At 40.3% G+C, this 25917-nt stretch overlaps 3 protein-coding genes across 6 annotated transcripts; 2 read left to right on the top strand and 1 right to left on the bottom strand.

Annotated features, from left to right (window-relative positions):
- Nucleotides 1-3160: 3160 nt before the first annotated feature.
- Nucleotides 3161-23574, bottom strand: rpap1 (RNA polymerase II associated protein 1). 4 transcript variants are annotated; one of them, XM_028975080.1, is made up of 25 exons: nt 22816-23574; nt 20062-20235; nt 19797-19945; nt 19609-19701; nt 19369-19534; nt 18894-19046; nt 16657-16884; nt 16422-16531; nt 16221-16319; nt 15848-15949; nt 15539-15706; nt 14999-15178; nt 14581-14715; nt 14125-14292; nt 13782-13939; nt 13149-13322; nt 12628-12817; nt 12407-12516; nt 12042-12237; nt 11037-11183; nt 10283-10425; nt 7636-8413; nt 5425-5601; nt 3822-3878; nt 3161-3637 (listed from the first exon to the last, which is right to left on the bottom strand). In XM_028975080.1, exons 2-25 carry the CDS (start codon nt 20228-20230, stop codon nt 3467-3469), a joined length of 4221 nt encoding a protein of 1406 aa, XP_028830913.1. In that variant the 5' UTR covers nt 20231-20235; nt 22816-23574; the 3' UTR covers nt 3161-3466. The 4 variants fall into 4 exon arrangements, with proteins under 4 accessions (XP_028830913.1, XP_028830904.1, XP_028830923.1 ...); XM_028975071.1 differs by lacking the exon at nt 22816-23574 and adding an exon at nt 20357-20488; XM_028975090.1 differs by lacking the exon at nt 22816-23574 and having other exon boundaries at nt 19797-19898; nt 20062-20502.
- LOC114787517 (KATNB1-like protein 1) lies at nt 20701-23439 on the top strand. Its single transcript, XM_028975108.1, has 10 exons — nt 20701-20857; nt 20940-21030; nt 21202-21239; nt 21317-21572; nt 21655-21767; nt 21838-21888; nt 22004-22090; nt 22171-22266; nt 22378-22471; nt 22575-23439. Exons 1-10 carry the CDS (start codon nt 20805-20807, stop codon nt 22605-22607), a joined length of 912 nt encoding a protein of 303 aa, XP_028830941.1. The 5' UTR covers nt 20701-20804; the 3' UTR covers nt 22608-23439.
- Nucleotides 23461-25698, top strand: LOC114787522 (ER membrane protein complex subunit 7-like). Its single transcript, XM_028975119.1, has 6 exons — nt 23461-23486; nt 23562-23797; nt 24432-24551; nt 24666-24804; nt 24886-24966; nt 25105-25698. Exons 2-6 carry the CDS (start codon nt 23574-23576, stop codon nt 25255-25257), a joined length of 717 nt encoding a protein of 238 aa, XP_028830952.1. The 5' UTR covers nt 23461-23486; nt 23562-23573; the 3' UTR covers nt 25258-25698.
- Nucleotides 25699-25917: the final 219 nt, after the last annotated feature.

The raw sequence follows: 25917 nt of genomic DNA on the forward strand, positions 1-25917 counted from the left end.
GAAATAAACTTATTATTCTACTTAAACCGTTTTTTTTTTTTATTGAGTGTATGCAGCATGCCCTGTAAAAACATAATCGTTAATGATGATTGCACGTGTGAAATTGTTGTTTAAATAGTGTTCTTGGTAATAATTACATACCAATAAAATTGTAGTTTTTCTTCAAGATGCAGAAAACTGGTATGTAGTTATTTCTAGTTTGGTCTAAAAATCCTAAGCAGCATTACAATTGAATTGTTTACTGTCTTTAAGCAGAGCGAATGCTGAGAAAAATGAGTCAGAAAAAGATTAATATTGTGAAAAACCTTTACAAGAGCTCTCAATAGCTTATAAAGAAGTTATTGAGCACACTTACCCAATACAAAAAATATTGTGTCAGATAAGCATTTCCTTCCAGAGTAAGGTATTCCAAATCATAAACACAGCATTCTTTGACAATAAAGGGACTAGTGAGACAAGTGTAGCAAATCAATGACAGCAAATGTCTTCCATTTGGAAAGCTATGTCAGGTCAGACAGCTTGTTGAAGCCTCCCTAGGCCAGATGTAAGGGTAGGAGGGAAATAAAGATTTGGGTTAAGACGTGACACTCCTCAAACTAAACATTATGCATGGCTGATCGGAAAAGGTACAGGGTGTCCAGAGCAAAATTCAGACTTCCAAGATGTTTGAAAAAAGTGGAGAATTTACAGAATAATGTTCTGTCACAATCACAACACTGAAACACAGTGGGCTGCCTCTGTAGCTCCATTTTCTATCAACATAACTCTTAAAAGACAACATATGCATGCACAAATCATTGCATGGAAGGAAATCTTTTGAGGAAAGTGCAAAAAAGATCTTAAATGCTTTAAACAAACCAATGAAATTACACAGGCTTATTTATATGCAGTGATTGTTGATTTTATTTATTGAGGAAAATGATTGAATTTTACATATCTGTGAGTGGCATATATGTGGATTAGTTAATAATATGGACTTACATCTTAAGCCGTTTATCCCATCTGGGAAACCTGGTGGTGGTATTATGATGTATTATGACGAGCCATGCAAAGCTCATCAACAATCTCCACAGTGAGACGTTTCTTCGTCCCTTCGTTGGCGGTTGACAAAACCGGGGTGGCTTTGGAGGCTAAGCGGGCCAGTGGGCTAGCAGTCTGCAAATGGATGGGGCAGTGGTGGCCTAGCAGGAATCAGACGGTTGTCTGTTTGAATTCTGACCCGCCAATGTGCCACTGCGCAAAGCGCCATCCCCACACACTGCTCCCGGGAGGGCCTGTCATGGCTGCCCACTGCTCACCAAGATTGATGGTTAAAAGCAGAGGACACATTTTGATGTGTCACTGTGTGCTGTGACAATCATTTCACTTTGGGGCTTTATTGTTACACATTGCCCAGGCTAGCTGGCCAAATAAACACTGTATTTATTTTGCCTCATCTTGATCATGGGGCTCAAGCATAATTACATTTTAAAGTACACACGGTTTGAGATGGGTTCACTCGAAAGCAAATAGATAAATTAACAATGAATGAAACCCAAGCTCTTGGTCTGCGAGCCACAGTGCAAGTCACTGCCTCCTGCATGAGAAACAATGCAGTCCAGATGTCAACCAAACCACGTGACCAGTATTAAATTCACAGGAGGCTTTGTTGTCCTCTCACACTGGCAAGCATAAAAATGCAACATTCCTGCGGGTACAAATCAAAGCCAGAATGAAAAAAAAAAAAAAATGTGTCATCTTATGACATATTGGGAGATATCAAATTCAACACCACAAATGAGATGTATGCACACACAAAAGCAAGTAGTCAATTCACTGATCAATACGATAAAACATCTGGAATTATGGAGAAACAGACACACATAGGGTGGTGGCCATGGCCTTGGTTATTATAAAAATAATAATAAATAAGATCATGCCCCTAGACCATTCATAGCCTGTCAAACCACGGCATTGTGGAGAAAAGACCTCCTTTTGTCTCTCACAGCCTGTGGGCATTTTCCAAATTTGATTTTGCACAGGCACTGGGCTCAGACCCCTGGTCTGGAGACTAATGGAAGAGAATCTGTTAAAAGGTAGCGGAATGTTTCCTCTGTGATTCTCAGCGCAGGAAACTGACAAAGTAAAAATGTGACCTGTTTTATTTTTTTACATTTACAGCATTTATCAGACGCCCTTATCCAGAGCGGCTTACAATCAGTATTACAGGGACAGTCTCCCTGGAGCAACTTAGGGTTAAGTGTCTTGCTCAGGGACACAATGGTAGTAAGCGGGATTTGAACCCGGGTCTTCTTGTTCATAGGCATAGGTTCATTGACCCTTCAAAAAATTCACAATTGCTTTAAAAAAATTGTATAGGTAATTTTTGTTTAGAAGGGAAATTATGTCCAGGTTGTACTAAGTTAATCATCTTGAAAACACCCCACCATCCCAACACATTATACAAAGTCATCAGGACCACTCAAAGACATTTTTTAAATACTTATATAGCATTATGCAATATAGGAAGCTCCTCCACGATTTCAGAACAACTAATGTAAATTCTGTGTACCCTTGTGATTTTGTAGTTGCTACAAACTCTCCCCAAATGACCTGTCATAAGTTTCACTAATCATAGCAGACCCAGACAGAAAACGCTAAGCCTAAAGCTAAGCTGCCTTTATGTGCTTGTTAAAAGATACTACTTGCCTTTTCGTAAAAAGTAATTATGACTTGTTCATGTGCTCGATCAAGCATTGAAGTGCTAAGTACAACAATGTTCAACCACTTAGAATTTGTAATTAGGCAGCACCCAAAAGCAGAACTTTGCAAAACACAATTCTTTACTTCTGTTTGTAAAGTAGTCGAAGATGCTTTTGTATGTTGTTTAATTCCACGCAGACATACTCACATTAACTTGTGTTAGTCATATTTTAACATTTCTTTTAAAGTTTGTAAAAAAAAAATAATTTTTTTTTAAATGAGAAGGTGAATGCAGTCATGCTACAAGTTAAAAAACTAGTCGTGGACAGGCCTGTCATAACCATAAGATTCTACAGGTAAACTGTTAAAAGACTATACCAACTTGTATTCTGCTATCCAGGCACAACCAGCTGTGTTGTGCCTGATGTTTCATTCATTTTAACAGGTGTTGAATTTAATGATTTCTACAAAATATGTATAATTTTGCCATTTTAATTGCTCCTTTATTTTCATTAAACTAAAACTGCAACATTTTTTTTACAAATTGCTCTAAAATCAGAAATCAATACTGTATAGGCACACACACACACACACACACACACACAACTGTTATGAAATATTTTTACTTAGAAAATAATCATTCTCCAGTCTGAGCAGGACATTAGCGAACAATTTTACTGAGGCATCCACATGAACCATGGATCTTAGTTAGAGTGGAGTTTCAGTCTCTGCCATTCTAGACTGAGGGCCTGCAGGACCCCTGAGATCAGTCCTGTTCAAGCGCTCATGTTTCACAGGCCTCAGGCTTGTCTGCTTTGGCCTCCTGTACCTCCTTAATACACAGTGTTTTCTCAAGCCAACAAGACCGGATGGGCGGGAGCTCCTCGTAGGTGATGAAGCCCAGATCACTGTGCTGCTGGGGAAGTTTATAGAGCAGCAGGTGGGCTCTCAGGACCTGAAAAAGAAGAAACAGATGTCAGAACAACAAAGTAAGAGTGAGGGTGTAAAAATGAGAAACCTGAGACCGATACAGAGCTCAAAGAAAAAAAAAGATAAATGGAGGCATGGTTGAATGATGTGTGAACAAGAACAATAAAGATGCTGCAGGGACTAAATGAAAGAGATGGAAGGTTCTTAACCTCATCTGTTAGGTAGTACGTCTTCCTCAGCATGCTCTGACGAGCTGCCTCTACCTCCTATGCCAAACAGAAAAGAGGGATGAGCATCAGGTACATGACTCACAGCAAAAACTATTTAGAGGAACAATATTTTTTTCCATACAGAGAATTAAAACGCAATCAAAATCTGCAGTGTCCATGCCCTTTTGTAATAAACAAGGAAATTAACAATTATTTGAAAGTCATTATGTGAGTGTAGGGGCTGCAATACTGGTGAACACATACCAGCAGTGGTTTTCTCTGCTATCTTAGGTCAGCTGTGTTCAGTATAACTATGAACATGTTAGATTCTCACAGTAATCAGAACGTGTTTTTTAAGCACAGGCAGGACTGTGTGCATTACAGCAATTCACTCTTGGTTCTTGAGGTAGACAGTGGTATTTCGAGACATGAAATACCGCAGCTCTGAGATGGTTTGTGTGTAAGTGTTTCAGCAAAACAGATTTTTTTAATAACATACAAAGTGTGATTTATTCACATTGTGGTAGCAATTGAAATTTTGTATCTTTATATAAAACCCATTAAGAGCAATTAAAGTGTGAACAACCATACCACATTTATTGGCTACATAAAAAAAACAAAACAAAAAATAACCAATCTGTACGTACTGAGGATGACAGCATGTCAGAACAGTAATAGTACACATGAACAGGTAAGTAAAGTTAAAATTTACTGTAAGGGATTAATTATAAGAAGTGATTTTCAGAATTCTGACAGTGAATTTGAGTCAGGTTCTTGGTGTTATAATCCAAACTGAAATTCATTCCAGATGTAAAGCTCTGCAGGATTATTCTACAAACCAAACAGACAGTACACAGGAGATCAAGGAACTTTCCTGACACAATTGTAAGGCCTTAACTGTGCTGGTGAACAATGAGGATGTACATTGATGCCTTAAATACAAATATATAAACATAATGTGGTGATGAATATTCATCACATAGGTATTTTATGGGATCTTCATTGAAAAGCCTTAGTTGATGGATCATAGGTGATTGTGACATCGCTTAGAAATAACAGTGCCGTAAACAATAGCAGTAATTATATATTATTTATTTAAGTGTGTAATTGCAGTTGTAGTGTGGCAGCAATGTGCTAGAAGCTCCAGAACAAAAAAAGCTGTGTTTTTGCATTTAATAAACTTTCTTTTAAATACCTACTTAAAGCTGTGGCCAAACAAACCCACGCTCAACAAAAAATAGACAATCCCTTACCATTAGTCCGGACCAGAAAACATACAGGGTAATGCTACTGATCTCAGGCCAGTCTGATCTGATCTGGCATGCATCTGTAGAGGGTTAATTATTTCTATGTGTTTGTGTTCTTTAATCTGACCTGGCATGGCATAGTCTGTGTATAAATTGTATGTTTATGAAGCAGGGCTGCACAATGTGTTGGATATATGCAATTATGATGAACTTAATTTTTTTAATTAGGAAGAATCCTAAAATTAGCCAGTGGGACTACGGAAGCCAATTCGCTACAATTATGATAAACTGCAACAGGCAAGTAGTCAATCACAGTTATTGCTTCTGCAGTCCTGTGTAGCGAATGTAATACACACCTGAGGTGCCGGGTCCTGTGAGAAAATGAAAGCATTGACGTGCGCCACAGCAACCGAATACAGCACTGGGCACCAAGCCCTCCGTAGAGACTTCATCACCAGGGTACGGAAATAAAGCCACAGCAGGGGAAGGGAGTCCTCTGGAGGCAGGATGTAGTTCTCCAGAGGAATAGGAAGCTGAATAGGAGTGAAAACGACACCAATCAACGACCAACCAGCATATGGGATGCAGTTGCTAGTTTCAAGAAAAAAAGTGTAGAGTGTAATGTGTACAGAACAGGGACTCCTTAATTCTGTAACACTAGACTTAATTTAAATTCTTTAAATGTTTTTACATAAGCAAATCTTACATGAACAATCACTTCACAGTGTATTAATTCATCACAGACTATGGACAGATTTTACCTTCCTTTTTTTAAAATATTTATTTATTTATTTTTTAAAAAGCAATTTTTTCCAGAGATGCCTGTGTAAAGGTTGCTTGCTCTGAAAAGACACTGAGCAAAGGGCATTAGGTTTATCAAATTGGCATCATAAAGCAACTATGTTATTCCGTGAAACTACCTGTATTTTCATGCCACTAAATAAAAAATAATAGAGCGCTGTTTTTTCCAAGTAGTTATTTTGAAGAAGAGAAAACAACCATTCTCTTTATTAGTGTAATTTTCTTGGTCATATAAAAAACAATCATTTGGCCAACAGCTCCCATGTACACTACTTCCATATTTTAGGTGCTTTACAAATAACAATGCACTTTTAAATCCTCACAATGCTCTTTGATCTCATACTTAGCATGCAGTGCCTTGCTTACCACCAGTTCAAAACTAGTGCTCATAGTGTGTTCACTGAAGTCAGATGAGAAGTAGGTGGAAATGTTCAACGGTACATCCAGAATGCCACATCCTGTGGCATTAAATAAACTACACACAACATCATATTTTGTACCTGGAGAACGGACCCAGCACTACTGACGATGAGATTTCTACCATATTACACCTACAAACCATTCGGTACACCAACAAACATCAGCGGCCCCTGACCTGACTACACTTGTTTATGCATCCTTATTTGTAAGACGGACTGATGCGCTGCAGGTTCACCTGTTGCTGGGTCACAAGGGGTTATTTGTGAGAACAAGCTTTTGCGCATTTTGTGTGATGTGTTTTTTTTCCCCCTTGGTTCTGGTCCACAATGGACAGATTATATAGCATAATTGTTTGAAACCAACATCTGGATGCTGCATCCAGCACAAACAAATTTAAAGCCAAAATTAACACCGATATCATGCCGTACCAAAACTTAAAAAAATACTTATCCACAAAAAATACTAATCCAATTAAATGGCCACGTTCACTATTTTATTTGTGCGTTTTACTTTTTCAGGCTGTTCATTCTTCAGCAATTACTGTTAGGATTATAATTAGTTTATCTGTAATTTGTTTTACTACTTCCTAAACCTTTTGCACAGAACTACACATAAACTACACATCTATAAGGATGTACGTGCAAGCACAAAAATCACTGAGACTACAACTGATATCAGATTCCAATAGTTTCTGTCTTTCAATGAAGCTAAATTCAATGTAAAATACCGTTTATATTTTCATGAGGATTTCAGATGAAGATTAAAAGATGTCTTTTGGGCTATAAGAATAATTCCACAATGAGTGAAATGAAAAATGTGAATCATATGTGAAGAAAAGCTCTAAAAAACATGATGGGCTGCAAATTAAGGTTAACTGAACTTTAGCAAGTTAGTGAGTAAATGAGTGCCACCATGTGGTAAGCTAGATAAACTAGTACTAGATTTTTGCAAAATATAAAACTAAAATTGAACAATCCAAGCAGACCAAAATTATACGATATGGGATAATATACATGAGAGGTAATTTAGTCAAGAATATTGCTGGCATACATAATTAATCTGCTTTTCAAATGTACATAAAATGAGAGCATCTTCATCTTCATATCTCTCATGTAGTAATGTGGCCCAAATGGTTCTACTTGTTAAACCATGGATAATTACAAACATAATGAAAATAAATCTGACTAAGCAAGGGTGTTAATGAGATGTGTTCAGCTTGTCAGTAGAGCATTTGCCAATGACAAAGACACATCGGTCTGTTAGTATTGTCACTTGGGATATGTGTCATCTGAAGTTGTCTATCCCCAGGGGAGAGTTTTTAGGAGAGAAAGAAAAAATGTGGATACCTTTTGCACTGAGACACCCAGAGAGCGCAGCAGGCCAACATGCTCTCCAAACACAGCCAGACGCATGGTGACACTGTGACGCCTCTGTAGGGGCAGCAGCAGGAAGCAGCCGAAAAGCTCATCCCCAAATGACACCGCCTCAAACTGGTCCAGCAAAGCAGAATATAGGTCATGGAAGGAGGCCAGTCCAGGTGGGGGGGTGGTCAAGTCCAGGCCAGCGAGCTTGGCTGGCCTTGTCAGGCCCCCAAACAGGGCCCACATCAGCCGTTGCACTGGGGGTTCCAGGAAGAGGTCACTGGAGGAAAGGAAAATGCAGGCCAGTCGAGCCAGTTTGGCCACAGGGGGTACCATGGCCAGAGAGCCCTCCCGCCAACTCTCCAGAAGGAGATGCCACTGTAGGCAGTAAATGACAGATACCAGTGAACCGGCTGGCAGGGAATCAGTCTGGACTCCACCACCATCTGAGCGGCCCATTCGCTCATAGAGGCTAATGAGTGGTAGGAAGGGCCAATCAGAGGGAAGAGCAGGGCCCAACGAGAGGTTAGGAAGGAGCAGTGACTGCACCCAGGGGGTCCTGCCAAGGTGAGTATCTCGAGAGGAGAGGACTGCAGGCTTGCAGTAGGCCAGGTGAGTGAGGTAGCAGCCCCGTACAGATGAAAGCTGCAAACACACCTCCCGGAGGAGAGGGGCCAAAGGAGGGGCTTGTGGAGTGCTGAACCCCTCTTGCAAACGAAGCTCAGCCAGTGCAGCTGCCTCTGGACCACCACTGATGCATTCACTTAACAGAGAGGAGAGAAGCAAATAAAGAAATACTACATTTTAATACACATATTCTGACAATACAGTTGGTAAAAATTCATTACTTATCCTTGCCATAGTAACAAGAATTTCTGAATCTGAAAGTACATATTACATCATTTGAAATATTGTCATTATATAATATTATACAATAATAGATAGGCTGTCTGCATAACCAAAGATTTAACCTTAAATTTAGTCAGCCTGCTAAATGCCTGAGCAGCAGCCAATTGCTGAAAAGGAATTGTAGCTGCGGTTGTCTTTCCACAGCTGAAATCACCGCAACCAGGCAATCGTGTAATAACTATGACAGGTCTTATGATTGGAATGATTTTTTATTTTCAACATGAGACTGAATATAAGACTTATAATTTTCAGTGGTTTGAAAATGCCTCAATTTTAAACCATCTAGAATGAGGAAGTACAGCTGTCAATCATCCCTATGGTCTCCTCCATTTTGAAACTTGTTTAGAAAAGACCACTAAGATTCTTTTGGGATCTGGAAAAAATTAGAAACAAAACAAGGACTGGGTGCCAAATAGTAAACTGGTTCTTACATGTTTCTATATTATTATTTCAGCAAATCCAGTAGACATACACAGCATGCACGAAAATATGGTCCATAAAAACGATCTGCCTTCCCTAAAAACAGACACAGCAGGGTTTGCAGAATACTGCCACAGAATGAATGCCATCTTGGGTGGGAAAAAATGACCAATCTTGGTCAGATTGTCAAAAAAAAAAGTGGTCATTGGGACATCTGTAGTGTTTCAAGTAAAGGTGGAGGAACCAACAATTCTCCCTAGCCTTATGTACAGTGTAATCAGTATTCACAGAGTATCAATTTTTCATGTCACATCCATATTCCACATCCTTATTACATCCTTTTCCTCTGAATTCAGCCCACTGTGAGAAACTGAGAAAAATTCTTTTAATAGATTTGGCAACTTTTTTCACATTGTCATTGTGGGGTGTTGTGTGTAAAATTCTGAGGAAAAAAAAAATCCATTATGGAATAAGATTTCAGCTCAGTGAAGCACTTTAGTGAAAGTGAAGTGATTGTCATTGTCACAAAATTTGTTCTCTGCTTTTAACCAATCACCCTTAGTGAGCAGTGGGCAGCTATGACAGGCGCCTGGGGAGCAGTGTGTGGGGATGGTACTTTGCTCAGTGGCACCTTAGTAATACCTTGGCGGATCGGGATTGGAACTGGCAACCTTCCTTAACCACTAGGCCACCACTGCCCCAAAGCAACCTTAATATATTAAGAGGTGTGTGTGTGTGTGTGTGTGTGTGTGTGTGTGTATATATATATATATATATGTATTAAAACACTTACGTAAACTCAACATAACTTAATTATTGGCTTGATACATAAATATTATTAAAAAATAGTTAAACAAAAGATGTTTCTGCAAGTGTACGTGGAAATTTCTGTCAATCTGAAGAGTTATCAGATAAAAAAAACTGGTGTATGTTAAAACATTATTTGTAAAACATTCATGTAATTAATTACCTATAAAAACATTTTTGTATTCAATATGTGCCAAGTTCTTGTATTTGCTACAAAGCAACTACAAACCTTTGTACAGAGACTTAATCACACACAACTTAAAGACCACTTGTATTTTTCATTAAGTGTCATATAACCCCAAAGTTTCTGTACAAAATGTGTATGTTCTTTGTGTGTGTTCCATTCTGCAAGAATACATAAAAAAATGTATTTTCCTGAAGTCTGCACAACCCTATGGTAGCCCTATCTGGTAAAGACTGGCATTCCAAATCCTAAGAAGGTGAACTAAACAAAAAGATCAACCCTAAACACCCAGTTCTGTCCTGAGAAACTCACGGTATGAAGTCCTGGTTGAAGATAATGACAGACATCAGCTCATGGGCCATATATTCACTTCCTGGCTGTAATGATGGGAGCATCACTAAGGCAACTTGATGGAACAGAGAGGCATATTTGGCTACATCTGGGTCAACAGGAACCTAAAAGTGTTAGATAAACATAATTCATACAACACATATAAATATTGAACAAATATAGAACAAGACTGCTGTCACCAAAGGCAGAGGACCAGGACTCGTCTCTAATTTATAGAACACCAATTTACTTTGTCCAGTAGAACCACCTCCAATGCACCATGTTGGACTAATTATTATCAACCTTGTTATTACACCAATTGCACTGTTTTCTTGGACAAATCCATTTCAACCCTGCTCTGGCACCTATTGCACATTCAATCTACCCTGGAAGGGGGTCCCTCTCTGACTCACTCTTTTTCCCCTCCAAGAGTGTTTTGTTTTTTGTGCAGAAAGAATCAAATACTGGGGGGTGTCAACTGTGGGTTCTAACAAAGCCCATTGGGACAAGCGTTTTTTTTACTGTGATTTTGAGCTAAATAAGAAATACATTTTATTGTTACACGTCTGATTGCATGTAGTCTTTCCCACTAATATGTTTGATTTCATGCAGCGTTTATGCAGTAGACCTCACCCTTTTGGCCATGTTGCAACAAACATTAGATTGTATAGCCCTTGTTACACAAGGGCTATACAGAGATTCAGTGAAGAATTGGTGAATACGAAAACAAGTTTACCATTCTATGGGCGAGTCTCAGGAGCAAGTAGAGGAGATGATGCTCATGTCTCAGCTGCAAGGGGCTGCAGTGGGAGAGGGTTGGCCTGGACTGCGCACACGCCTGCATGTACCTCACCAGAGACTCAGACATCAGCAGGGGAGTAAACTGGAAAAGGTGACCATAGCAATCTTTCATTTCCATTCATCCTGTCTTGTCAACAGAATTGAAAAAAAAAAAAAAAAATATATATATATATAGAGAGAGAGAGAGAGAGAGAGAGAACTAAAAAATTAATTTATGCTCATTTTCACATCTAATCTCCTTTTTTAGGGGAGGGGTGGGGAATTATCTGGGCAGACAAAGCATGAGAAATGGGAGGTAACCTTCCCCCTTGTGATAACATAAGGGGCCAAATTCCAGATCCGACCGTCTGAGCTGCCACCCTCTGAACGGGGAAGCGGAATGACCAAAAAACTGTTTGTACGTAAATATTTTTTATATTCCCCACCCCTCCCCTAAAAAAGGTACTCAGCTGACCATTATGGCATCCAAACGTGTAAAGCATTAACGTGTAAAGTTGCTCAGAGATTAGATGTGAAAATGAGCACAAATTTATTTTTTAGTTCAGTCATGCGAGAACCAGTAAGTTAATTAAATTTTTTCCTGGAAAAACAGTGACACGACTTCCAGTTTATGGCAAACAGGACGTGTTGATCAACAACACTTATACCTACATTTACATTTAGCAGACGCCCTTATCCAGAGCGACTTACAATCAGTAGTTACAGGGACAGTCTCCCTGGAGCAACTTAGGGTTAAGTGTCTTGCTCAGGGACACAATGGTAGTAAGTGGGATTCGAACCCGGGTCTTCTGGTTCATAGGCGAGTGTGTTACCCACTAGGCTACTACCACCCTGTGTGGGACTGTTGGAATTAATTATTAAAAATTTTACTTTACTCCTTATTCCTGCAACAAAGCCTAATGATCAATTTAAACTGCAACCATAGTGTAAAGCAGAGTACCTTAGTGATTAGGCCTCTGTGGATGGCAATGACAGAGTTGAGCAGGTAACACAGGGCTGTCAGAAGGGGGAATGGAGAGGCTGGGTCAGACAGGCTCGGATGAGTCTTCTCCCCAAAGAATCCCAACCCAGGAAGACTGGGCACCAACTCTGACCCAGGAATGCACGAATGAGAGTTACATATAGCCGAGTATGTCCTGCAGACAAATCAGGAATGTGAGAACCCAGAGCTGACAGATTTCCTGCATGTCCCCAGATTCATTTAAGAAAAAATAAGCATAGCCTGACCCATGATCAATATTCATCAAATGAATTTGTATTTTATAACAATAGATACAGGAATGCTGACTAATATTCACACCATACCTGAGGCTGTACATCATTTTTTGCACAACCTGATGGGACTGCAGTGGTAGGAGCACCTCTGATGTTAGAGACTCCAGTTCTTGCAGACATTCAATTGGCTTAAATGAGCTCTGAGACAAAGAACAGCGCTGAGTCAAAAGTCCAAAAAATACCAAGTATCTCAATGTTTGATGCTAATTTCGCCAACAACACACTTTTTATATCATTGCTGCCATGACTACCTGCACATAAAGCTGCGAGTAAAATGCTCCCAGGTATAGCAGGTATGAGGGCAGTATGGATGCCTCTGTCTGCCCTGCATCACCAAGCCTCTTTTGTGATGCCTTCAGCAGACCTTTTACAGTGGGCTGCAGCCCCGCCACATGAGCCCACGTCACTGGAGGAGGTGGAAGGGACTCAGCTCCCTGAGACCTACATTGAGGTATAAATAAAAAAAAATATATATATATATATATATGAAAATTACCCATTAATTCTACAGGAGCAAATCAAAGGTTAGAAAGGTTGGAAATAATGTAATATACCTAATAATGAAGGACAAATACACACATTATTCTGGTATATTGTGGTGGCTATATTGTCCCAAAATGGACCAATTCAGAGTCATGTTGCATCTGACAAAATCACCTTATCCAGCCACGTTAGGCACAGGATGGAGTGAATATGAAACACCATAAGAGACTGGCAGCATCAGACCCTCCCTCCTGTCAGGTTGACAGAAAAGAGACTCCTGCAGTCTCACCTGACCAGGCCAGCCTGCAGCTCCTCATGGCAGCCAGCAGTGTGTGTGACCTGAGTGAGCAGAACCAGAATAGCCTGAGCCCGCTGGAGCATCAGGGAGAGTAGGGCATGGTCTGTTGACATCTGGGATTGGTTAACAGACTGCAGAGCATTCACCAGAACTGGGTACAGGTCTCTAAATAAAGATGTAGGTGAGAAGAAGAGATAGCATCAAGCACAACATGGTATTAGATTCAATTTTACATCATGAAATTTCACTAGATTTTATTTTATCTCCTTTTCCCCAATGACAAAAAATAATTATTCACTTCAAGCTTAAGGAAACAATAGATGCATTCTGCTTCATTAGTACATTGCGGAGGCTGAATTAAGGTTTTATTGTAGCAGCTCAGCCATGAAAGCCAATTCCTTGAGGCTCCCGTTATAATCTCTCTGCTAACTCAATTATGAGGTCTACAGAGCACTGACAACGTTAATACAGCAAATCTGTGACTTCAGTTTACATGCATGGCAGTTTCTCTTGTGTTCAGTGTTCTGTTGACTCTATAATGTCTAGCAGAGATGAAGTTTCCCAATCTGAGCTGTGAAGGAACAACGAGAAAAAAAATTTCTTTAGAACTTTGCACATGCTCACCCATAAAGGCTGCAGGACTGACCATAACTGGCTGCCACAGCCCACAGCCGAAAGGCCTCTGTGCTGCACTGAAAAGCTTCCTCTGTTTCCAGCATCAGTTCCTGAGGTTCCACCACAAGCAGGCGGGACAAGCGTTCCTTACCACCAAGGGAGTTAAGCTAAGACCAGAGACAAGTCAAATTATTTTATTTTTTTTACTTATTTACTGGCAACTAAGACAAAAGTATGAATATTTTACTGTACTTCATAAAATGTTATACAAATACAAAAAGCAAACAGTACAGACTGTACTTGTATGAGGACATATGTCACAATCATTGTGAAACAGTAGTGGCATACGCACCAGTCGTGCACAAATGTGCCGCCCTGCTGTACCCAGCACTCGGAGAAGCTTAATCGCCATGGCAACGGGCCGCTCATACAGAGAAGGTACAGCAGATGAGGGTGGAGCCCAACTGATAGGCAGGAATTCTGCCATCACTGTCTCCATCAAGCCTGGGCAGTCGAGGATCTAAGTGTAACCCACATATCAAAGAATCACATTTACATTTTACAGTTTACATTTTACAGCATTTATCAGACGCCCTTATCCAGAGCATCTTATAATCAGTAGTTACAGGGACAGTCCCCCTGGAGCAATTTAGGGTTAAGTGTCTTGCTCAGGGACACAATGGTAGTAAGTGGGATTTGAACCTGGGTCTTCTGGTTCATAGGCGAGTGTGTTACCCACTAACCTACTACCACCCTAGTAAATGCAATAAGTGTGTGCTTCCCTGTCTGCTGGGAGGTGTGTGTGTACCTGTGTGGCTGTTGAGGTGGAGTGGCGAGCAATGCGAACCAGCAATTCCAGCATGTCCAACACCACACGTGGAGAAGGACGCACGACCTCCAGGATGTAGCGTAATCGTGGCAGCAACTTCATCTTCAATAGGCCCTGAAAGTCACAGAGAAATACAAACTTTAACAAGGATAATATCACATATAATAAAATCCAAAATAGAAAAAAAGGAGGTTCAAAATGTTCAAAGTGGCCACAGTTATTGGCTGCGTCTGTAGACAATTTGAGAGGAAGTATGACGTCAGTCCGAGATAGATGACTGGACATCAGTCTGCCGCCTTTTATATTATGGCCACACACATTTCAGCACAAACATGGAGAAAAAGGGGAAACAGAATGTGAAAAACAGTGCAAGACAATAAAATGAGGCAGGGGTCACCTTCACCATATCCTGCCGAGCTACATCATGATCAGACTTTCTCTCTTCTTTCTCATTTGCCGTTTCCTTCGTAAACTCTCCAATCCCTTCATCCTCCTCATCCTCCTCCTCTTTTGTAGTGGGCAACAGAGGAAAGCAGTACATCCCCAGAAACCATGGAAAGGTGGTGTTCAGAGCATCCTGAGCAGCACAAAGTAAAGCCCAGATTAATCTAGAGCCAACACAACTCAGGCTCTACGTTACTCTACGTAAGTGACAATCACTTCACTTCACTCTAGCTGTTAGACCTGGATTAGTTTTATGCTCAAAAATGTCTTCTTGCCCTTAGGTCATTTCTTGAGACCTGTCAATCATCAGGCTACTCTCATTTTAGACTGTTTAAAAGCATCATTGAATATTGTGTTCTCATTGACAGAAATAATTACACACCAGCAAAAACTTTTATACAGTGTAACATTTTCCAAGCTATTTCCAACTAGCAGACGAGCCCCATGCTTAGTACATAGTGCCAGATCAAAAATACTCCCCTGAAACTCTCACCTCATCTCCAGGTGACACCAGCAAGGCTCGCATGGCCTGGATAGCAGCTGACATGACCCCCTCCACAGAGTCATCCAGAGAAAAACGCAGCAAGAAGAGCAGTCCGGCATCTAGCAGAGTCAGCAGGATGCTCCCTTTAAGATCTGATGCAAAGGCCCCTGCATGTGCCTGGAATGTGAGTGAAGACCATATTTTATATGGTTTCAAACTGAAGATATGACTTGGGGTAAAGACCTTATGTGAAGTGTTCACCGTTCAACATAAAAGATTACGAAATAGCAGTGTGAATCCTTAGTCATAGGTACTGACCTTTGTGATGATGTTGGCCAGAATGCTGAGGGCCAGGACACGCTGCTGGGTCACCTGACTGCGAGAGAGCAAGAAGAGCTCCTGCAACGAATACCCTGCCAGCTGAGAGGGAGAGAAACTCTCACTGTTCTCATCCTGAACTATTAGATCCTTAATCCTAACCAAACAATGAGGCCTGGGCACAATACACATGATGAACCAGGTACAAAATCTTTTGAGAGAAGTGTCTTAAAGGTACTTAGGTTGAAATAAAATACAATCAGCAACTATAAGTTTACTCTTAATTGTAATATACTGTGTGTGTAAAATCATGCACTTGTTTCCTGGTCTTTTAATAAAACATAATGTACATGAGAGTAAACACTTCACCCACCTCAGGATCCTCACCATGATGATGTAGACCTAAATGTGTGGGCAGGTCTTCAGATGGTGGGATGAGGGTGCCATCAAAGCCAAAACGAGCCTGCATGGTCTATCTCACACGTGTGCGCAAACACAAACACACACATGTATGAAGTGTTAAGAAATATTGCCATGCATTATTCTCACCTCTAGCATTTCCTCAATCCCTCACCTTCTTTGCACCTTTCCGTCTGGGAAGGTCTCTGGTCCACTCCAGTTTATCAGGCTCTAACTTGTCCATATGCACCCATTTCTTTTCTACTTTAATAGGCAGATTTGGATCTGGGAGAGGGAATCATACATTATACCCTACGCTCAACAGTCGCTGTAACTCAAGAATTCACCATATTGCTAAATAAACTTATGCAATGCTGTAAACATGTTGTACATGTGAGAAGTGTGTTGACCTGTAATTAGCTGAGGTGTGGTCTCTTCAGTCTCCACATCTTCCTCCATGTCCACGTCCATTTCCTTTTCTACAGGTGCTGTGTCTACCGCACACTGGTCATGCGCAGCATTTTTTTGGGAGGCACCCTGATCTTCAACTCTCCTGTTACGTGTGCTAGAAGACCCAGCTGGAGACCCACAGAGTTTCCTGGTCTTTTGTGACCTCACAAAGTCCACCAACATGGGGTCTGAATCACAAAAAGACTTAATAGCACAAAAAGTCTTAATGACACTCAATAGACTGTTGTGAAAATACAAATGGACAAAATGTTGTCCTATTCAGATTAAGTCAATCAAAAATATTCAAAACTGGCAACTCATACATGGCAGGAAATGAACCTAGAAGATACTGCAGCTGAGGAAAACTATACAACCCGCTGCAGCTCCTAACAAATACAGGGAGTGCAGAATTATTAGGCAAGTTGTATTTTTGAGGAATAATTTTATTATTGAACAACAACCATGTTCTCAATGAACCCAAAAAACTCATTCGTATCAAAGCTGAATGTTTTTAGAAGTAGTTTTTAGTTTGTTTATATTTTTAGCTATTTTAGGGGGATATCTGTGTGTGCAGGTGACTATTACAGTGCATAATTATTAGGCAACTTAACAAAAAACAAATATATACCCTTTTCAATTATTTATTTTTACCAGTGAAACCAATATAACATCTCCACATTCACAAATATACATTTCTGACATTCAAAAACAAAACAAAAAAACAAATCAGCGACAAATATAGCCACCTTTCTTTGTAAGGACACTCAAAAGCCTGCCATCCATGGATTCTGTCAGTGTTTTGATCTGTTCACCATCAACATTGCGTGCAGCAGCAACCACAGCCTCCCAGACACTGTTCAGAGAGGTGTACTGTTTTCCCTCCTTGTAAATCTCACATTTGATGATGGACCACAGGTTCTCAATGGGGTTCAGATCAGGTGAACAAGGAGGCCATGTCATTCGTTTTTCTTCTTTTATACCCTTTCTTGCCAGCCACGCTGTGGAGTACTTGGACGCGTGTGATGGAGCATTGTCCTGCATGAAAATCATGTTTTTCTTGAAGGATGCAGACTTCTTCCTGTACCACTGCTTGAAGAAGGTGTCTTCCAGAAACTGGCAGTATGACTGGGAGTTGAGCTTGACTCCATCCTCAACCCGATAAGGCCCCACAAGCTCATCTTTGATGATACCAGCCCAAACTAGTACTCCACCTCCACCTTGCTGGCGTCTGAGTCGGACCGGAGCTCTCTGCCCTTTACCAATCCAGCCACGGGCCCATCCATCTGGCCCATCAAGTCTCACTCTCATTTCATCAGTCCATAAAACCTTAGAAAAATCAGTCTTGAGATATTTCTTGGCCCAGTCTTGACGTTTCAGCTTGTGTGTCTTGTTCAGTGGTGGTCGTCTTTCAGCCTTTCTTACCTTGGCCATGTCTCTGAGTATTGCACACCTTGTGCTTTTGGGCACTCCAGTGATGTTGCAGCTCTGAAATATGGCCAAACTGGTGGCAAGTGGCATCTTGGCAGCTGCACGCTTGACTTTTCTCAGTTCATGGGCAGTTATTTTGTGCCTTGGTTTTTCCACACGCTTCTTGCGACCCTGTTGACTATTTTGAATGAAACGCTTGAATGTTCGATGATCACGCTTCAGAAGCTTTGCAATTTTAAGAGTGCTGCATCCCTCTGCAAGATCTCACTATTTTTGACTTTTCTGAGCCTGTCAAGTCCTTCTTTTGACCCATTTTGCCAAAGGAAAGGAAGTTGCCTAATAATTATGCACACCTGATATAGGGTGTTGATGTCATTAGACCACACCCCTTCTCATTCCAGAGATGCACATCACCTAATATGCTTAATTGGTAGGCTTTCGAGCCTATACAGCTTGGAGTAAGACAACATGCATGAAGAGGATGATGTAAACAAAATACTCATTTGCCTAATAATTCTGCACTCCCTGTATGGTATAGACACTGGACTAATCCAAGTCAATATCTGAGTCAATATCTGCCCATTTAATGTGAAAAAATCTTGTACGTAATGTTTAACATAATAAATGATGGACTAATGGATTCTTTTTGTTTGATAAATGCAATTTCTACAAATCCTCTATAGCTGTATACTGGCTTTAACGGTCCTATGCTTTTACTGTTCCTGTGATTTCTGTGTCTGTGTCTACAGAGTGAACCACTGTTGTTTACCGAGCTGGTGCAGCAGTTTTCTCTGTTCCTCTAGGATTTCCTCTTGGCTCATCTCCTGCAGTCGGGCCTGGTTCTCCTGGTGGATCTTCATCGTCTCTTGCGCAGCATCACTGCTACCCAGGCCCTGACCTGAGACCAGCAGAGGACCACCCACTATAAAAAAAAAACACAATGGTTGGAGTCACTTTGTTTATGTGACATTGGAAAAAGCCCAACAACATGAAATTGCATCTATCATAGCTGAATCAGACATACAGCAGTCAATCAATCAATTGACAAACAATAGCTATACCTGGACTAAACTGCGCATGGAGATGTACCTAATATAGAGATATATTTAAATGGAACGAAAGACCCATATGAAATACTGAACACCTTGAAATAGTGTAATGCATGACTTAAACAAAATATAAATATCTCATATAGATATTATGTGTAAATACTCTCCTCAAGAATACAATATTGGATTACTTACTTCTCAAACCAGAAGGCTGATTTGTGATGGAGGATGTTTTGGCAGCTGAAGCAAAAGCTATGTTTTTTTGGACAGTCTGTAAAGACGATAGCCCGGCTTTGACTCTCTGTGCTTCAATCTGACGAGCAAAAATACTCTTCTTGCTTCCTGAACTGGAATCTTTTTCCTAAACACAAATTCCCATTCAGCATCTCAGCCAAAGAGCTTATTTGGTAAGATCTGTATATATTTCTCAGATACCTGCTCAGCTGCATGAGAACGGCGCATTACTTTAGGGAAGGCAGTCCCGGTGAGCACAGGAAGACAGACAGGTACTGTACTTGTGTCCCTCTCCTACAGAGGGATTAAATGTCAGACCGGTGTGAAAAGGGAAAGAGAGACATTGGGACAGGGAGAGATCATTGAAAGGTGAAGCAGATGTCACTCACAATGATCCTGGAGAGAACAGCACTAATGTGCATGTCATGTCTGTTCAAATGATCCTCAGGGTCATCATCCTCAAAACGCACATGCTCCTTCTTAAAACGGGACTTTTTGGGAGGTGCAGGGGTTAGGGAAGGAATTTCATCTGGAAGATCTTCAGAAAAACCTCAAGACACTCAAAACATTTCTGTTGTGCGCAAGTTTCGCTTTTTACTGCAGCCTGATTAGTCAAGTTATATTATAAAACGTTGGTACTGTTTGCGTCATTACCTGACATTTTGACCACATCTCTTGGGTCCTCCTGGGGGTCTTCATGGTCGCCGGTCCCCTCCTCGCCTCTGCGCTTGTCCGGTCTCTTCAGCGCACTGGACGAAAGAAAGCGCTGCTGCTCGCGGAGGAGGTCCTCCTCCGAGTCAGTCGGTTTAGGGCGTCGCAGCATCCCACCTGTCAGGTGCGATGAGAGCGACGGGAACAGCGGTGGTCGCAGGAAAAAGGTTACAAACACGCTACACGTGTAACTCACTCAATAAAATCACTTTATTACATGACGCATTACTACAGTTACCTTCACTGAAAACACGAGAGCTTCATGAAACTACTGAACGTACGACACTTCCGAAGCGTGTTGACGGCAGATAATTACTTCCGGTTTAATTTGTAAGTCACAATAAAGGTCTTTTCAAACCAAAAGTCCTTCGAGAGAAGAATTATTACGGGAAAAGTTTCTAATTTTTGTAATTTTTATATATATATGCAATTACTATATAGTAATTGCAACAATTAATCTTTGTCTTTAATATAACTGAAACTGATGTTTAAAAAAACATCGTCTGGCCTACTAATTCTTAATGGTTAAAAAAAAAAAAAATCTAATCCATGCTTAATGTGATCATTGTTCTGTGAACGCAGGATAAGCCACTAAACAGGCAGGACAGAAAATAAGTGCAGCAAGTCCAGTGACCTAAAAAAACAAATTTACTTCTGTGGCTTTTTGTACTAGGGCAATTTTTCAGATGTTTAAAGAACCCATTACAAGTCCTGTGCACGTTCAGGGAGAGGATATCAGGTAAAAACTTTTGATCATATATGCAGTATTCTAACTTTCTACATTGATAATATTTCATTAACATTGCTATACTGTGTTTTAGTCTGCCTATTATGTTTTCTGGAGACCACGATGATGAACTCAACTATAACAGTTCTGAAGAAACCTTAACAGTTGAAGATCATTGCTGTTTGGTAAAATAAATTTCCTGCCAAAAATACGGAAAGAAATGTTTATGCAGATTAAGTTTCAATATTTATATAATGCATTGAAATATCACTTAATGTACTTTTGTTATTAAACTATTCAAATGTTGAAAAAGTCTAAAAGAATCAAATGTACTTTTTTGAACTTTCAATTTCAAGGGAGCATTATGCAATCAAGAGGAAATAATTAAGAAGAGGTAACTATCACAATACTAAGCTAAGAAAACAGAAGACAGTTTCACAAACAGAAAAGAGGGCTTAATTTCTCCTTTAGAAATCCAGCAAGTTGTCGGGGGAACAACCCTGGCAAGGTGAAACGGGTGTTGTCAAGCAAGAGGAAGACCCGTCACTTGACTGTCAGTTTTGGGGGTCGGAGGAGACCAGCCCTTATTACTAAAACCTGTGAATTGACCGGGGTGGAAAACCAACTATTCACGTCGGACATGTTCGACAGTAACAGCTCAAGTTTTTCACCGAGTAACAATAACGTTGGACAGATGGGTGGCAAAAACACTGACCACACTGAAGAGGTGACATGTAATACAAACAAGAATTAAAGCTATCTCTGCTGTTGCTATTTAAGGTATTCGTTGTTTTGTTACATTTATCCAGGTTTCCAGAGATCACAGGCTGATGATTCAAGTGCTTTCAGGGAGACATCTTAGACTGAAAATAGCACTGACCCTGTGGAAAAGAACTGTGGGAGAACTGCTCAAGTACATCAGGCATGTTACTTACATATAGAATGTTTTGCAAGTTGTTAAATAGATTCATTAATGGTTGACTCTTTTGTAGAATGCAGGACACAAGCTTGCTAGTGGACTGTCTACCTGTGATAACCAAAAGGTAATCAAATTCCTGTGTATTGCCCCCCCCCCCCACACACACACACACACACACATACACAAGCAAAGAGATATCAGTCTATCAATCGATTTATCTAGGTGTTTATTTGTTTTAGTCTTGAAGAGACTTCAAACATAACCATTGGATTTTGCGTAGATCTCGTGCCACTGGTACAGAATCTTTTCAAGAGCACATTTGAAGAGTAAGTACCAGTATCTGCAATAGTACAGAATTAAAATATTCAATGAAGAAGTTAAAACCAATCCACGCATCACCTTTCAGCTACCTGTGCGTTGCTTTGCGCTGGATGCAGTCAGTTCTGAAGAAATGGTGGCCTCAGTTCACTGGAAATGAGGAATGCCATTATTTACCTGATAGGTATACCTCTTAGGCTAATAAGACAAATGAAATAAAAATAGGGTTATTTTTTTATATTTTAAGTCAGCAGTCAGATATTCTGTCATGTCTCACTAAATTGTAACTTTACAGAAATCTACTAATTTTAAAGCATCAGCTTCAAGATATGTGGGAACAAGTGCCTCAGTTTTGTTTTCTTCTAGAAAGCACATCTGAAATAACAAAGGTAACCTGTTCCAATACACATACCAAATGTATTGTTTATATACTGAAGATTTCTGATTCTGATCTAAGTCTTACTACTTCTTACCAATTAACCTTTTTTTCAGTGTATAGAGTCCTGTTTGATTCAGCTTCAGTAACACAAAATGGATAATATATGTCACACCCTGTGGATTGAGGCTGAAGTAATTTCTCCAAAATGATCCAACGAAGAGACAAGAAAGAGTACACACTTTTTAAAACCATGATTACTACAGGGCTTCCACGGATTTCAACACGTTCACACAAATTATAAACTTCTACAGCGTGTTTCTGAAACCTTCAAGAACGCGTTCCATGATTGCGTACCGGAGGGAATGGACTCTCTTGTCGGCGCGCATGCGCACTCCCCCCTCTGCGGTCTGGCTGCAGCTGCTGTGTACTGTGTGGTGTGGAGCTCCACAGTAGGCGGAAACACGTTATCTCCACCATAAGCGAGCTCTATCCATGGTTAGGGTTAGGCTGATGTCAAGCCTGGCGTCATGGAGCCACAACCTTACAGTGGCTGCAGCCAGAGGTTCTTAGCCGCATGCGCACTCCGCGCTGCCACCACCGCGCATGCGTTGCTCTTCCCCCGCCGCCAATAATCTCACGTAAAACAAACTTCAGAACTTGAGAGACCTGTTACTACCATGACATTTTATGACATTTCAGTTGTTCTCATTTCATTAAATATACTTTAGAGTGAACAAAAAATTAATATCAATCATAATATTTAAAAGATTCAACAGGAAAAGGCTTACAATAGGTTACTAGCTAAACCTTAAGAGTCTGTCTGTTATTCTTTTGTCATTATTATTATTTATTGTACAAATACAATCTCAAATAAGGATGATTAACAAACAAGTAAACATTTTACGTTGACTTATTCCGTGTGTTAAATGCAGATTCTGTACTTTGTGAAAGGCGTCAATAAAGTTTTTATTTGCCTCACTTGTTGTCGTCTGACGTCATTACTGGGCGTCCGCGCTGCGGTGTCGGTCGGATATAATTTTATTGCCATTTCTTAATAAATAAGCCTTATATATTGCTAATTTACATTTTATACATTTTAGAACAACCTGTCGATGGTTAATATGACTTCGACGGAACGTGTCCTATCATGGTGGCAGCTTTGCACCGTCTGGTTTGCAGCGTGCGCCGCTTTCAGCGACACGGACCCCGAGACGCAGACAGACAGGGACAGCTTTAGGATCGAGGGCCGCGCGGTGGTGCCTGCGGTGCAGCCTCACGACTGGATCTCTGCAGCCCGGGTCCTGGTCGATGGGGAGGAGCACATCGGATTTTTTAGGTGAAGTCAGGGCGTAGTGTTCCGGTCTGTCTGTCTAGAGGTTTTCATCGCTGGTCCCCTTTTAGGAAGTTGCCTCATCGCAAATCTTGCAAACCCTGAAAATAACAGACTGATTTACGTTAAGTTGCTAAAAGAAAAATACTCTTAAATATGGATTTAATCGATTATATTTGGATATAATCTACACAGAATGCACTAGCCGCTACCACACATGAATTAATTTTTAAACACAGATGTATAAAAATAAGCAAGTAACAAAAATGCATAATGTATACAAAGAATATAATTTTTTCTTCAAATGAAATATGAGGGTTATGCATAGTTATAGTTATACGTAGTTATGCATAGTTATTCATTCCTGTTACATGGACAGTCATACAATGTCTAAAAAAGTAATAAAAAACTATGGAAAAACAACAGTAATTTTTAACAGCCTGCATTTTGTTAAATAGATTATTACAAGGAAGCACTATTATATTGCATTGCACATAAATGAGCAAGACAATTTTCACAATTCTCTTTCTACCTGGCGCTTCCGTATGTGTCACATGTTCAGGTGGCAGCACTCCATAAAATTCAGTTTGATAGAACCTCCGCCTGGTCACCCCTTGGTATTAAATGGGTTCTCTTGCAGAACTGATGGAAGCTTTGTGGTAAATGACATCCCTTCAGGATCGTACGTGATACAGATAGTGTCGCCGTCCTACAGGTTTGAACCCATTCGTGTGGATATTACATCGAAAGGTAAAATGAGGTAAGGACTGATGTAAATGTAAAGTCTAAATTCAAAGGCGGACTTCTTAACATACTTCTTACATTAATAGAACTGTCATTATATAATGAAGTCTTTGTATGTTGTTTTGTACAGAGCACGTGTGGTCAATTACATAAAGACAGCAGTGGTTGAATGTCTGCCTTACCCTCTCCAGATGAAGTCTACAGGGCACCACTTGTACTTTACAATACGACAGAGTTGGGGCTGGGCTGACTTTCTGATGAACCCTATGGTAAATGACACTTTTATTGATGATTAGCTTATGGTAGCAGTGCATACTAAGGTTTATTGGCGTATTTTTGTGCGTTTGCAGGTTTTGTTTATGGTGCTTCCTTTAGTGGTAATTTTGCTTTTGCCTAAAGTTATCAACACAAACGGTCCAGAAACGAGAAGGGTAAGTTTACCAACTTATTTGTCTGACGTATGCTCTGCATATTGAAATGAATAAAAGTAGGATTTCTGAAAAAAAAGTGTAAACATATGCAATTGTGCTTTGCAAAATTAACACTGATTATGATTACATTTATTTCAGGAAATGGAGCAGTCAATGCACATGCTGAACCCCAACCATGAGTTGCCAGACGTATCTGAGTTCATGACCAAACTCTTCTCCTCCAAGCCTTCACCCAAGCATGGAGGTAGTGTCGGGCGTGGTCCAAGGGGGGCTGCAATGAAAAGGAGGTAGCAGAAGCATCCCACTCCTTCTCCAGGTCACAGAGATGAACACCAGACCTCTGGTTGTAGATTGCTGATGAAACATGAGCTTCCTGTCCACACCTGTATCACATGTGTGTATATGTAGACATCTTTCACTGTTGTGCTGCATATCATTTGGGGTGACCTTGATTTGTGAAATACAATAATTTCAAATGATGCCTTTTATTCCTTATTTGCACCTGTACTGAGTCTAAACTCATCACGATTACTCAGTCTGTATGGTCAGCCAATTGATGGAATGAAGGTATTTTTGCTTTTTTTTGTGTGAATTAATGTTGTGGCTCAGTTGAACACTACTTGTGCCTTTTTCATGCTTTGCAGGTGGCAAAAACCTTTATTTATTGATACTGTGCTCTGATGCCAGGTAACATATTTTAATTCTAATGCTTAATAAATTATTCAAATTATGCATGGGGTGTCTTCTGTTGTTCATGTTCTGTTGTTCAGCCACGATTTACAGCCAATTCAACAAGTCAACTTACATATTAGGAAAGTAACTATATACCTGCTGCAGTTTTGCTATTGATACCCTTTTTGAGATTCAGACATTATCTCTCAGGATAATACACAATCGTTTTGCCAGTGCAGGTATGTTATATGAGGCACCATGCAAGACAAAGGTCAATCA

This window comes from Denticeps clupeoides, chromosome 1, assembly GCF_900700375.1.
Source record: "Denticeps clupeoides chromosome 1, fDenClu1.1, whole genome shotgun sequence".
NCBI classification, from domain to species: Eukaryota; Metazoa; Chordata; class Actinopteri; order Clupeiformes; family Denticipitidae; genus Denticeps; species Denticeps clupeoides.